This window comes from Miscanthus floridulus, chromosome 17 (genome assembly GCF_019320115.1).
Source record: "Miscanthus floridulus cultivar M001 chromosome 17, ASM1932011v1, whole genome shotgun sequence".
Taxonomy (NCBI): Eukaryota; Viridiplantae; Streptophyta; class Magnoliopsida; order Poales; family Poaceae; genus Miscanthus; species Miscanthus floridulus.
The window spans coordinates 95,321,319-95,332,159 of NC_089596.1; the positions used below are offsets into that span (position 1 = coordinate 95,321,319).

The 10,841-nt window shown below is 45.7% G+C and overlaps 1 protein-coding gene across 1 annotated transcript; it reads right to left on the bottom strand.

Moving 5' to 3' along the window:
• Positions 1–6,075: 6,075 nt before the first annotated feature.
• LOC136517260 (uncharacterized) lies at positions 6,076–10,608 on the bottom strand. Its single transcript, XM_066510798.1, has 7 exons — positions 9,709–10,608; positions 9,033–9,272; positions 8,100–8,189; positions 7,286–7,435; positions 7,053–7,177; positions 6,520–6,649; positions 6,076–6,418 (listed from the first exon to the last, which is right to left on the bottom strand). Exons 1-7 carry the CDS (start codon positions 10,342–10,344, stop codon positions 6,293–6,295), a joined length of 1,497 nt encoding a protein of 498 aa, XP_066366895.1. The 5' UTR covers positions 10,345–10,608; the 3' UTR covers positions 6,076–6,292.
• Between the last annotated feature and the right edge of the window lie 233 nt (positions 10,609–10,841).

Genomic DNA, 10,841 nt, shown 5'->3' on the forward strand with positions numbered 1-10,841 from the left:
CCAGGCGAAGACGGTAGAACTTGCCAGACACGTCTGGGGATAAATAATATTGTGGGCGCTGACAGCCATCCCGTACCTGATGGTGAGAGCAACAAGACTAGCAGCACACGTATACACTTTCTCTCTTTCTCTCTGACTTATAAGGCCATCCATTTCAACTATAAAAGGGGATGCGCTCTCTCCTGAAAAACGATGCTGGCTCTCCCTCGGAGACTCTCTCGACAACTCGAGAACACAACAGCTCAACAAGCTTGAGACACACAGAGCATATGCTCCATATACTCAGCATATGTTAGAGCCCCGTCACTCTCGGCCACTCTGTTTAGAGTCCGACCGGGCCTCTAACACCCCCCTTCCCATTCATTACTCGTTTGTAACCCCACAGCAAACTTCGAGCATCTGTGCTCAGAAATAAAGTCGCCGGTCGACCTCAACTGGACGTTGGGCCCGTTGCCTGAATCAGTATAAATCATGTGTCATTGAGTGTTATGCCACATCCGATCACAACGCATGATAAAACTACAAATATTTATTCGTTGGTTGCTTTTCGCACCGACACGAAGGATCTTGGGCCACGCAATGAGTAGTCTTGGTCTCTTGGCATATTCTCTGCGAAGCAGGTTGAGTAATCCTGTGATAAACTAAAGACCTAATCAACGATGCAAATAAATGGCCATTTGCTGAACTTTGTGAGCCATTGTTTTCCCATGCTTCCTTCCCTTTTGCAAATCTATCACGGTCGGCCATGATAACCTAAAAAAACCACCCACGGTTCGTCTTATATAAAAGGAAAAAAACAAGGTTTATACTAAGTCAGAGGATGCATGAGGCAACGAGCGAATATGCCATTTCCACGAGGACGCCTGATTGCATCGGCTTGCACGAGGACGCGATGGAGCAGATAGAAACACAGAAGAACACAGCAATGGCCGGATGTGTGTTTAATCCTGGCCGCTCTCCCTCCCTGCAATGCGTTCTCGAATCAGATTTGGGCATTTGGCCTCCCTTTCGCTGGCTGCCGTCCGTTTCGCCCGCGATTCCTTGGGTTTTTTCCCATGGCAACCGGTGGCTAGCACATGCCGAGTTGCCGACATCCCGATTCGCAGCTGCTGGCTAGGTTACTTACTTGTGATCCACCTCTCGAGCTCTCCTCATAGTCATAGGTCAAGAACTCCGTCGCTGACGCACACGCACCCCACACACGAGTGTTTAACTGTTTATATACTCGTTTTCAGCAATCAGCTCTAGTAGCCCCTCAATATTATATATATTGTTTGGAGAAGTCGTCGTCGCATACTTAACTGAGGATCAAGGTTTACAATTTCGGCGAAATATCGCCGAAATTTCCAAAATATCGCCTTTTTCGTTGAGGCCCGAAAAAATTTTATATCGGTCAAAAATTTTCAATTAAATTCATCTTTCGCTTCAAAATTACACCAAACCATACTAAAATGGCCCTTCATATCTTCTAGTCTTATAAAAGCCGTAAATTTCATCAAATTTATTTAATTTTCTCACTCACACATTCGATGACACTAACATATGCAGCTCGCCCACCGTCAGCCTGTTGTATTACCGCGGTGATATATTGTGTTATTTCGTCGATGTTATATAAATTTGTGATGGATGATGGATTAGAGAGTTTTTCTAGTGAAATGATGTCAAATTTTTAAAAAAATCAATTTGAATTTATTTAAATTTGACCAGATATTTCCGAAATTTCTGAAATTTCATATTTATTGCTGGGGACCGAAATTTTTTTCCTACCAGTAAAAAAAAACCTTGCTGAGGATTCGCGCAAGCTTTGTACTGAAGATGCTGCATGTTTGCCAAATGTAGTTTGGTTAGAACACTTGACGTAAAAAGTAATCAGTTACACGTTCGAACTAACTGCCCATGTTGTTATCTCCAATAACAAAAGAACTCGTTAGTCAGACGGTTGACATGTTCAGATTGGATTGGAAGTTGTTGTACATAGTAGAGATGTCACAGTCATCACCTCTGCATCGGCCGTCCGTTAAAAAAGAACACCGGGAATTCCACTTCGGCAGCTTTAACACTCCAGCTTTGGTAGAGTACTACAGAAAGACATGAGCTGAAAAGTTGAGAACCCAGCTGCCGTCTGTAGAGAAAGATACTAGTTTGGTGGCCGGCAGTTAGTCGCGAAGAGTTCTCCACCGGAGACGAGGAATCTCCCCGCGCCGCGGGCCTATAAATTCAGCGCGGCGCTCGGCCCCATCGGCACCAGCAAAGCAGCCCATCATCAAAGCCTGTCTGCAGCAGCAACGAAGCAGAAGCAGGTGCCGTGCCGGCGGCTATAAGCAGTGCAGCTGTGCAAGGCCGAGCCACCACTCTTCCAAGTTCCAAGTTCCAACGACCAGAGCAGAGCAAGCAACGCCGGCCGCCCACCACCTCGAGGTCCAGCAATCCAATGGGTTCACGCAGCGGCAGTATCGGCGGCAAGGCGGCTGCGTCATCATCGTCGCTGCGGGCCGTGCGGGCGTGCCTTGCCCTGTGCCTGCTCCTGCTGCTGTCTCGCTGCTCGCCATGCCAAGGCCGCAAGCTGCTGGCAGCGGCCGAAGAGGAAGGCGGCAAGGTGATGTACTTCGAGGGCGGCCTGGTGCTCAGAGTGCCACCGCCACCTAGCGTCGTCGTCGGCGAGGAGCCCGTGGCGGCGGCCCCGGTGCCGAGGGGGTTCGCGGCCGCCGGCAGGCCCGCGCGGTTGATGCGGTCCGTGCCCAGTCCAGGCGTCGGGCACTAGCCACAGTTCACTGCCTGGTGCTCGTGTAGACGTGTACCAGCTAGTGTGCAGCTGCGCTGGGGACTCCAGCGCGATCGATTTCTTTGCTTTCGCTACTGCTGCTTGTACGTTTTCATTTCTTTTTTTCAGTTCTTGAGATAAAACAAAGCACGCCAATGACACATGCATCCAAAATGTTGAAAGAGTCGAATAAGGTGTACGTGCTTGTGCATGGCCAAGCTGAAAACAGTGAAAAGTTCATGCCTGTAAAAAGTGTAACGCGATGCACTAGATAATAACGCTGCTACGACGTCGGCGGCAGAGCTCCCCTGTCGTGCTAGTTGGCAGTTGCGCCGGTCAGGTGTTCGGTAGCGTTGTGCTCGGCGCTTGCCATCGTCGCTTCGCTTTGATGTCTCGGCCGCTCAGCGACGGTGCCCACCTTTTTGGCGTTATTTTGGCACGGTGTGCTAAAAATTGGTGTCTTGTTCCTGGGTGAATAAACACGTGCTATCTGTGAGACGGCACTCCCCTTCTACAGGCAGAGCCAATACACGATCAGGACAGGCCCAAGATATGACATCGCCGTGCGCATCACTGAGAGCAGATGTACATAAGACCTTTTCACTTCACATGCGCTGTATACGGTGGTGCGATGGCTCGGCTCAGGCGGCGGTGAACACCGTGCTGGCAATGATGACCTAGCGTGACCACAAGGGCAACCACAATATTGAGAGAAAAAAAGTAACTTTAAGTATTTAATATTGCAATAGTAATACATAATAGATCTCGTTTGGTACGTCTCTTTTTTGAGCTATTTTATGCTAAACGGCGTAAAATAAAACAACTCTACTTGAGGAGCTTCTTAATTAAAACATGCTCTCCCAAAGAGTGGAGGTAAGATGGAGCTGAAATAGTAGCTTGTCCCAGGTCCCACTCACTCTGATGGGCCTTGCATAGAATTCTGCGAGAGCATATTTCAAATAGCTTCACATATAAAATTGTTTCGTCAAATTGTTCACCAAAACAGCTTCACTAATGAAGTAGAGCCGTGTAAACACAGGGCCTTAGTAATCGTGGAACATGACCACAAACACATGACAACAAAAATGGACCACAAGCTTAAGGTGCAGCCACAAGGCAATAGAGCACAATTGTTTTGATCTATTGTTCAGTCTAATAAAATACATAATCGTTGGCTTCCGGACGTTGGCCTGGTGCCTGACATCCTATTCATTGGCTTTCACCTTGCTAGTCGTTGGCTTCCTCTACTTTCAACCCAGTGATGCCTACAAAATAGATGCATGACTCCATCAGAAACACATCAACACAAACTTTATTCCATTAGTTTCACTACACACTACATGGACATTTCAATAGAAACCTCACAAACCAGAGAGACCGATGGCCAAACCTCCCCTCCTACCTAGTTTCCTGTTCTCAGCAGTACTTCGCCCCTAATTTTCTCCAGAATTTCCACCCTTCTAGTCCTCCTAGCAATTACCAGCCATATAGCCACCCTCCTCCAATCTTTCAATGTGCTCACTAATAAGGAAATTGGGGGGCAAACTACTCCTACTAGCTATCAAGGTGTTCAATAAATTTTAGTGCGCTCACATATATTCCGATAGATCACAATTTAGTAGCCAACAGTTCTTCCCATGGATCAGAGTCAGCTTCTCCATGTCTTACAAGTCAAAAGGACAAACATGAAACTCAAGTCAAAAGTTAAGTTAGAACATTGAAGAGGATGGAAGAAGAGGAACACACATCAACTGGACTGAAGATGACAATGTAAGATTATTAAATTCTTGGTTGAACAACTATGTTGATCCCATAAAAGGCAATGAGAAGAAACTAGAGGGTTTTATTCGAAAGCTTGGAGTACCTTCACTAGGGGATACTCTGATGATATGATCTAAAGGAAGGATCTGAAGGACCAACCCAAATGGTGTAGAATCCTTAAAAGAGGATCTGCCTTTTTCTCCGGTGGTACGCCAGTGCCTTCTTTGCACGCACAACCGTGGCAGGCCCTCCTCCTTGCTTACCATGGTGGATCTCACCATTGCAGGTGCCAGCAAAGGCCAAGGCTTCCTGAACGACCATGCCATGTGCCCTTCGCTCAGCCCCCACGTCTCTACTCGCTTGCTAGAGTGGATTCGAAGGATTTTGTTGGCGCTATAACCTAACTCTCTCCTCTCTGAGAGGATTGGGGATCGGTTTCTCGCACAACAAACTTTATGGGTGGTTAGGTGATCTTTTTTTCTAGTGAGCCAATCCCACCTTATCTCCTTCATGCGCAGTAAACATTGCTGACCAGACCATAGCTAATGCCGCCAGGGATGGATCCCGCCCCTAATGCCATCTGAGACATACATTGCGCCTGCCCTAACTGAATAGACAAGCAATCATCTTGTCACAGAATACAGTCATGTTGACCTGACTGGTGTTGTCATGGAGGAAGGAGGCACAATGTGATGCACTCCCACGGCTATCGTGATGACAACGGATTGTAGCACGATTATATGATGAAAAATGGATCTAACTCTAAGTATGACCAGAGAAAAGTCTAGGTTGTGGCCAATGCACGGCAGCATAACATTAATCTTTGGGTCCTCAAACCCCTACCGGAGAGATTATGGACATCAATCTCCCTAAGTGCAGCCAATGCGAAAGCATGGATATAACATCTCAAGTGCAGTGTTGTCTCCGCACAGGTCCACAATAATGATTCGCCTTAAGCCACCTTCACCTGGCCCGTCTAACGTTGAGTCAGATGACAAGGACCCCTAAAATCAGACGGCAAGGGTCGACGTCCATCCAGAGAGAGCACCCTTGAAAACTACATTTTTCGATATTTTATATGTATAAGGTCATTTAGTAAATACGACACTTGTCTAATAGGAAACTCAGCTTGCATGACTTTCAAACGAGATGCCGGTGTTACCCTGGCATGTGCTGGCCAATAGGAGGAAGGCCACCTGGTGGCCTCTGCACGAGTATGAATATGCACTTGTATAATAGAGGTGGATCTTCAACGCGTAATGAAAAGGGCCTGCATCCGCTTGCCCACGTGTCCCAACGACGTACAATGACATCATTTGCGGGTCTTCACACGCGTATTATATTTTAAATACGAACGTGAGCCTTGTTCTGGTACCAGAGAGTGTAAAAAAGAGTCACTCCAATTGAATTGGGCCAGGCAGACCCTCACTCTCACTGTCTCACATTCGATAGGATCGATGTGATGACCTTCTGTATATCGCATAAATGGTAAAAAGAAAATGACACGTATCAAAAGATTGACATAGGAGTATAGTTGTTATTAAGACAAATAGTTGTAACGCACGAAATATGAGCCTTCGAATTTATTCATAGTGGACCAAAATAGTAGGCCATTTTCTGTTTTTTAGGACTATACACTTCACTCGTTGGGAAGATATCTACTGAAACACAGCTATATGTCTACGGGGATCGTGCAATATATACAGTGGTATCATCTTCTCGAAATGAGACACAGTATATACAGTTGTATCCAGAGCTCACGGGGGGGCGTCAGAACTCAAAGCCCCCGTTCAATTGAACAGATAAAGAAGGCCTTGCCATGTTGTCAAGGGGTGTCTCCAAGGTGATCACTAGTCCCGAACTGCCGACCTGGCCATTCCATTTGGATCGCCCAAGCTGCCAAAGCACCATTCTAGGCCTCAGTTCGCGGTAAGGTGTGCACAGTGCAATTCAATTACAGGCAACTTATTATACATGAGAAGAGGTGGAGTGCTTACAGAGAGAGCTGTGAATGCTGAGGGATGTCTTGAGCAAGAGAAACCACACATTACGCTGAGTTCGTCTTTCAAAGAGTGGACAAATTCGGTGCGTATTCCAGGATCACTTCCTCCGAAAGTGGGGCAAACACTGGTGCATGTACTTTGGTTAATAAGTTCAGAAGTGTGCAACTAAAATAAACTTGGAAAGAAGGGATTGATACAATGGCATGAGAACCACAGTAGTAAAAACCCAAAAGACACTTAAATATCCACCCATGTTTGTACTCATTTAAAGAAGGCCAAAAAGTAAAATCACATAAGCAAGATCAATGAACACGCTCTCAGGTTGTATTCTATAGTAGAATGTAGTATATCTGCCAAAGCTTTCCTGACCAACAAAAATATTTACAAGATGATGCATCCAACAGAAGATGTCACTGTATTGTGACTAACAGCAGGCCACATTTTTACTAAGCTACTCAGAATAACCTCATTTATCTTGAAAAGCAACTGCTAATTATAACTCTGAGCAAGTGCTTATATTTATCTACCTGATTTGAATGCTGGGCCTCACCATAAGGCCAGACCTCTTCCATGCTACAGCTTGTGCAACTCCAAATGAAACGGAATTGTCAGGCCACTGAAACGTTGGGGTGAACCTAGTACCTTGTTTGTTCTTCAAAAGAAATGGAGTAGAAATAAGAAGGGGCAGGTGAAGTAATTAGGAACATATCTCAAGAGGATTAAGTGATGCTACAGGTAGCATGCTTACGCATATACTAACCTTGAAAGAGAAGCTCACTCTTGTATCACCAGGACACTTTCCATGTGCTTGGAGTAATCCGCCAAATAAAGGGATTAAACCACTTGCTGTTATCCCCTCACCAGCAACATATGTCAATTGTCCATTTGGAAATTGCACATCCATGAAGGACTGAAACAAAAAGCCAAGCAAAGAGCATAAACAGCAGAAATATGTCATACTGCAGCGGTAAGATGATAATCTGTACTTCTACAAAAGGGCATGTCACAGAAATTATGAGTCCTGCACAGTAATTCTATAAACTCTAGTTCGAAGTCCCATTTTCCTGCAAGCAGTTAATGGGGACAATCCTATAAAAATAATATGATAGGAATCATGTATCCTTCAATAGCATGATGGCAAAATTAAACAGGAAAGCTTGTTAACCAGCCAACTAGGCACCAGCTGCCCAGTTATCCGGCCAATGTTCTTATCATATTTTTTTTGAGCCGGAGGAAACCCCAATTCTATTAAAGACATAATGGAAATACATCATTCCAAGAGTATACCAGATAGAAAGAACAGAGAGCTAGAAAGCTTAAGAGAGCAGCTACTAAAGGGCAGTTTTAACTTCTACCCATAACATGATGCGGCTAAAACCTGCATAAGCACCACAGAACCTAATGTTCTTATCATATGGAGTGACAATTTGCAAATATCATTCAATCGCATTGTTAATTCGCTAGATATAAATTACTGAATTTTGATAGAAACCACAAATTCGGTAAAAAAAATGTGTAGAACCAATAGGATAAAATGGTGCATTGAGAGACAGGTAAAAGGCATATACACTTACACAAGCTACAGGGTTGAGGCACATCATTGACATCAGCATCCATTTTCTATGCTTTGACCAGATAGCTGGGCATAGGGAGTGCATTCCGTTCTGCAACACGTGCATGAATCTCAATATGGACATGTAATAAAGAACAGCTGGTACAGACACTTGAAGTGCTTGGATAGGCGTAATTGGTACACAAACTGGAAATGCTTGAATATGTGAAATTCTAATATTCTATAGAGAGGGCGGCAGACACAACTATATTAGGTGCTAGACGTCCTCGATTTAGAAGAGATTGGTATGTGTAAAATAATATACTTCTGAGAATAGCAAAAGAATATTACATGCATGACTTTGGCGATAGGGCCAAAATTCAGCAATGTAAATAGTTTATGTAGATATGGATACATAAATAAACAACAAAAGGTTGATTATCAATCAGTAATGTTCAGAGAGAAGATAAGATAGATAGCTAAGGAAATATAAAGCTTCCATAGAGCTACTTGAGTATTTGAGTGGAAAAAACAAAAATACACAACAAAAAATTGAATATCCATCTGTAATGTTCAGAAACGAGATAAGATATTTAGCTGGGAAATGCAAGTCTTCCATAGAGCTACTTGAGCATTTGAGTGCAAAAACATAAAACATAAATAACTGTGAATCATAGCGAACGATTCGCCGGAGAGCATTCTCTAATACCTAATTATACGCTATCACTTGCATGTATGAACTATCCTTCAAACCAAGAACGAGTTCCATCTGCGGTAGATTTGCTATGACCATAAACTACATGCTAAACTTTGAAACTATCATGGTGTATAGAAAATAATCAAATAGGTTGCTAGTGTTCACAAATCACAAGATAAGTGATGTAACTATACAATTTGAATGGCCACATACATAACACAAAATGACATGAAGCCTAAAGAAAGGGAGGAGAAGTACCTTGCGATCGTAACCATACCAAAGAAGGTGTTGCTTTGACAGATGAACGGGCAAAAGAAGTGTGGAGTCTCGAACAAACAGTAAAGGCCCCAGTTGAACAAGGAAAAGTGGCGAACTATCATTTCCAGAAGTTAAATTGCCACGTGATGACTCTAACCTCCAAAGGTCTCCCCGTGCAACTACTGAACTCTCGAAGTCATGGTGCCTGGTGTTATAAGTTGCTGAGATATTTACAGTGCCCTGTGCCAGCATAAACAGAAGAGTTATGAGTTATGACTCGTAGATCAGGATTAAAAAAATACATTTAATACCCATACGACTAGCAGAAGATAAGAAAGAAGTTTTTGATACAGCAACAGCATAATTGAACTGCAGGTAGTGCTAATTACAACCAATTAGTCACAACCAGTTATTAACATAAAGGGCTCATAACAGACACATTAGATGAGTGAGAGCTATTTAAAGCACCAAAGCATAAAAAAGAAGTCAACGTAGACAAATGATATGCAGTTCACCTAAATGCCTAAATCAACCATATAGCCAAAACATCATATTCTTAAGCACAGTTTAGCTCACCAAAATGTTTCAGAACAGAACAGAGCAGTCTAGGTTATCCTGTGACTGAAATGTGTCAGTTATGTGCAAGTTCATCGTCAATCCGATTGATCATACAAACCTTAGCCTTCTCAAAGTTCTCCAACGTCCCAATTTCGCATCCAAATCCGTCTTCGTCCTCATCCAGTCCATCGTCGCCCATGGCCCCAACCGCACCCGCACTAGCTGCAGTGGCACTTCCAGTGGCCGCAGCAGCAGCCGCCGCTGCCACCTCGAGGGACCCTATGTCTACAGCCCTTTCCAAAGGGACATTCGTGGACCCATCCGTCCTCACAGCGAGCGCAACCTCCCCCTCGTCCGCCGTCACCGCGGTCGGCGGCTGTGCGGCTTCCCATTTCAGAAACGGCACAGGCACAGGGACAGGCACCAGGCGCGCGAGCTGCTGAACCGCCGCACCGAGCTCGGACCCCGCCTGCCCGAGCCTGCCGCCGATCTCGACGAGCGACGAGACGGCCACGGCGGGGAGGTCCACGGCCCCGGCCGCGCGGCGCACCCCGCCAACGAAGGGGACAACGGGGAGGTCGATGTCGAAGGGGATTACGATCTTGGGCGGCAACAGCGCCGGCGGCGACCACGGGGGCAGCTGCGGTGGCTGCGCGTGGAGGAGGAGCCCCGAGAAGCCCTGCGCGAGGCGGTCCGCCAGGTCCTGCCCGTGCCGCTGCACGCCCACCCACGACGCCTCGAGCGAGATCTCCATGCTTCCGATCCGATTCGATCGGAGCCCCCCGAGCCCGTAGGCTTCGAGGGGAATGGGGGGAGGTTTCGCGGAGCCGAGAGGTGTGGAGAGGAAGAAGCGGGTTTAGTGGTGGTGGTGGTGGACTGGTGGTGGGTGATCGGGAGGCGCTGCGACGGCGATAACGTCTTGCTTGTCCCCGACGAGACGACGTGGATGGATGGACGGCTGGATATTATTCGAGGTCGGCACGCTGTGGGGCCTACATGTTCGCTTCTGTGGCGGGAGCACGTGAGGACATGTCACGCGCGCAATGGAAGATGGTTAGAGCATCTCCACTTGATTGGAACAAGTAATCTCATTTCCCTGCAACCAATAATCGTAAGAAAGATCTAAGACAAAAATCAAGCTCCAATAGATTTCCTTCTCAAGTCTCTAATTTTTTCCTTAATTGAGAAAACTAATCTCTCGATCCATTAAAGAAAGGGGAACAGCTAGACATTTTTTCTCAATCCCCTTTC

What these genes read in the sequence shown, in the direction of transcription:
- LOC136517260 (XM_066510798.1), bottom strand. Translation starts at nt 10,344, where the DNA reads ATGGAGATCTCGCTCGAGGCGTCGTGGGTGGGCGTGCAGCGGCACGGG. An exon ending in GCCTCAACCCTGTAGCTTGT is followed by an intron (nt 7,436 to 8,099) that starts GTAAGTGTATAT and finishes TTTTTGTTTCAG; the next exon opens with TCCTTCATGGATGTGCAATT. An exon ending in AGGCCCAGCATTCAAATCAG is followed by an intron (nt 6,650 to 7,052) that starts GTAGATAAATAT and finishes TACATGCACCAG; the next exon opens with TGTTTGCCCCACTTTCGGAG.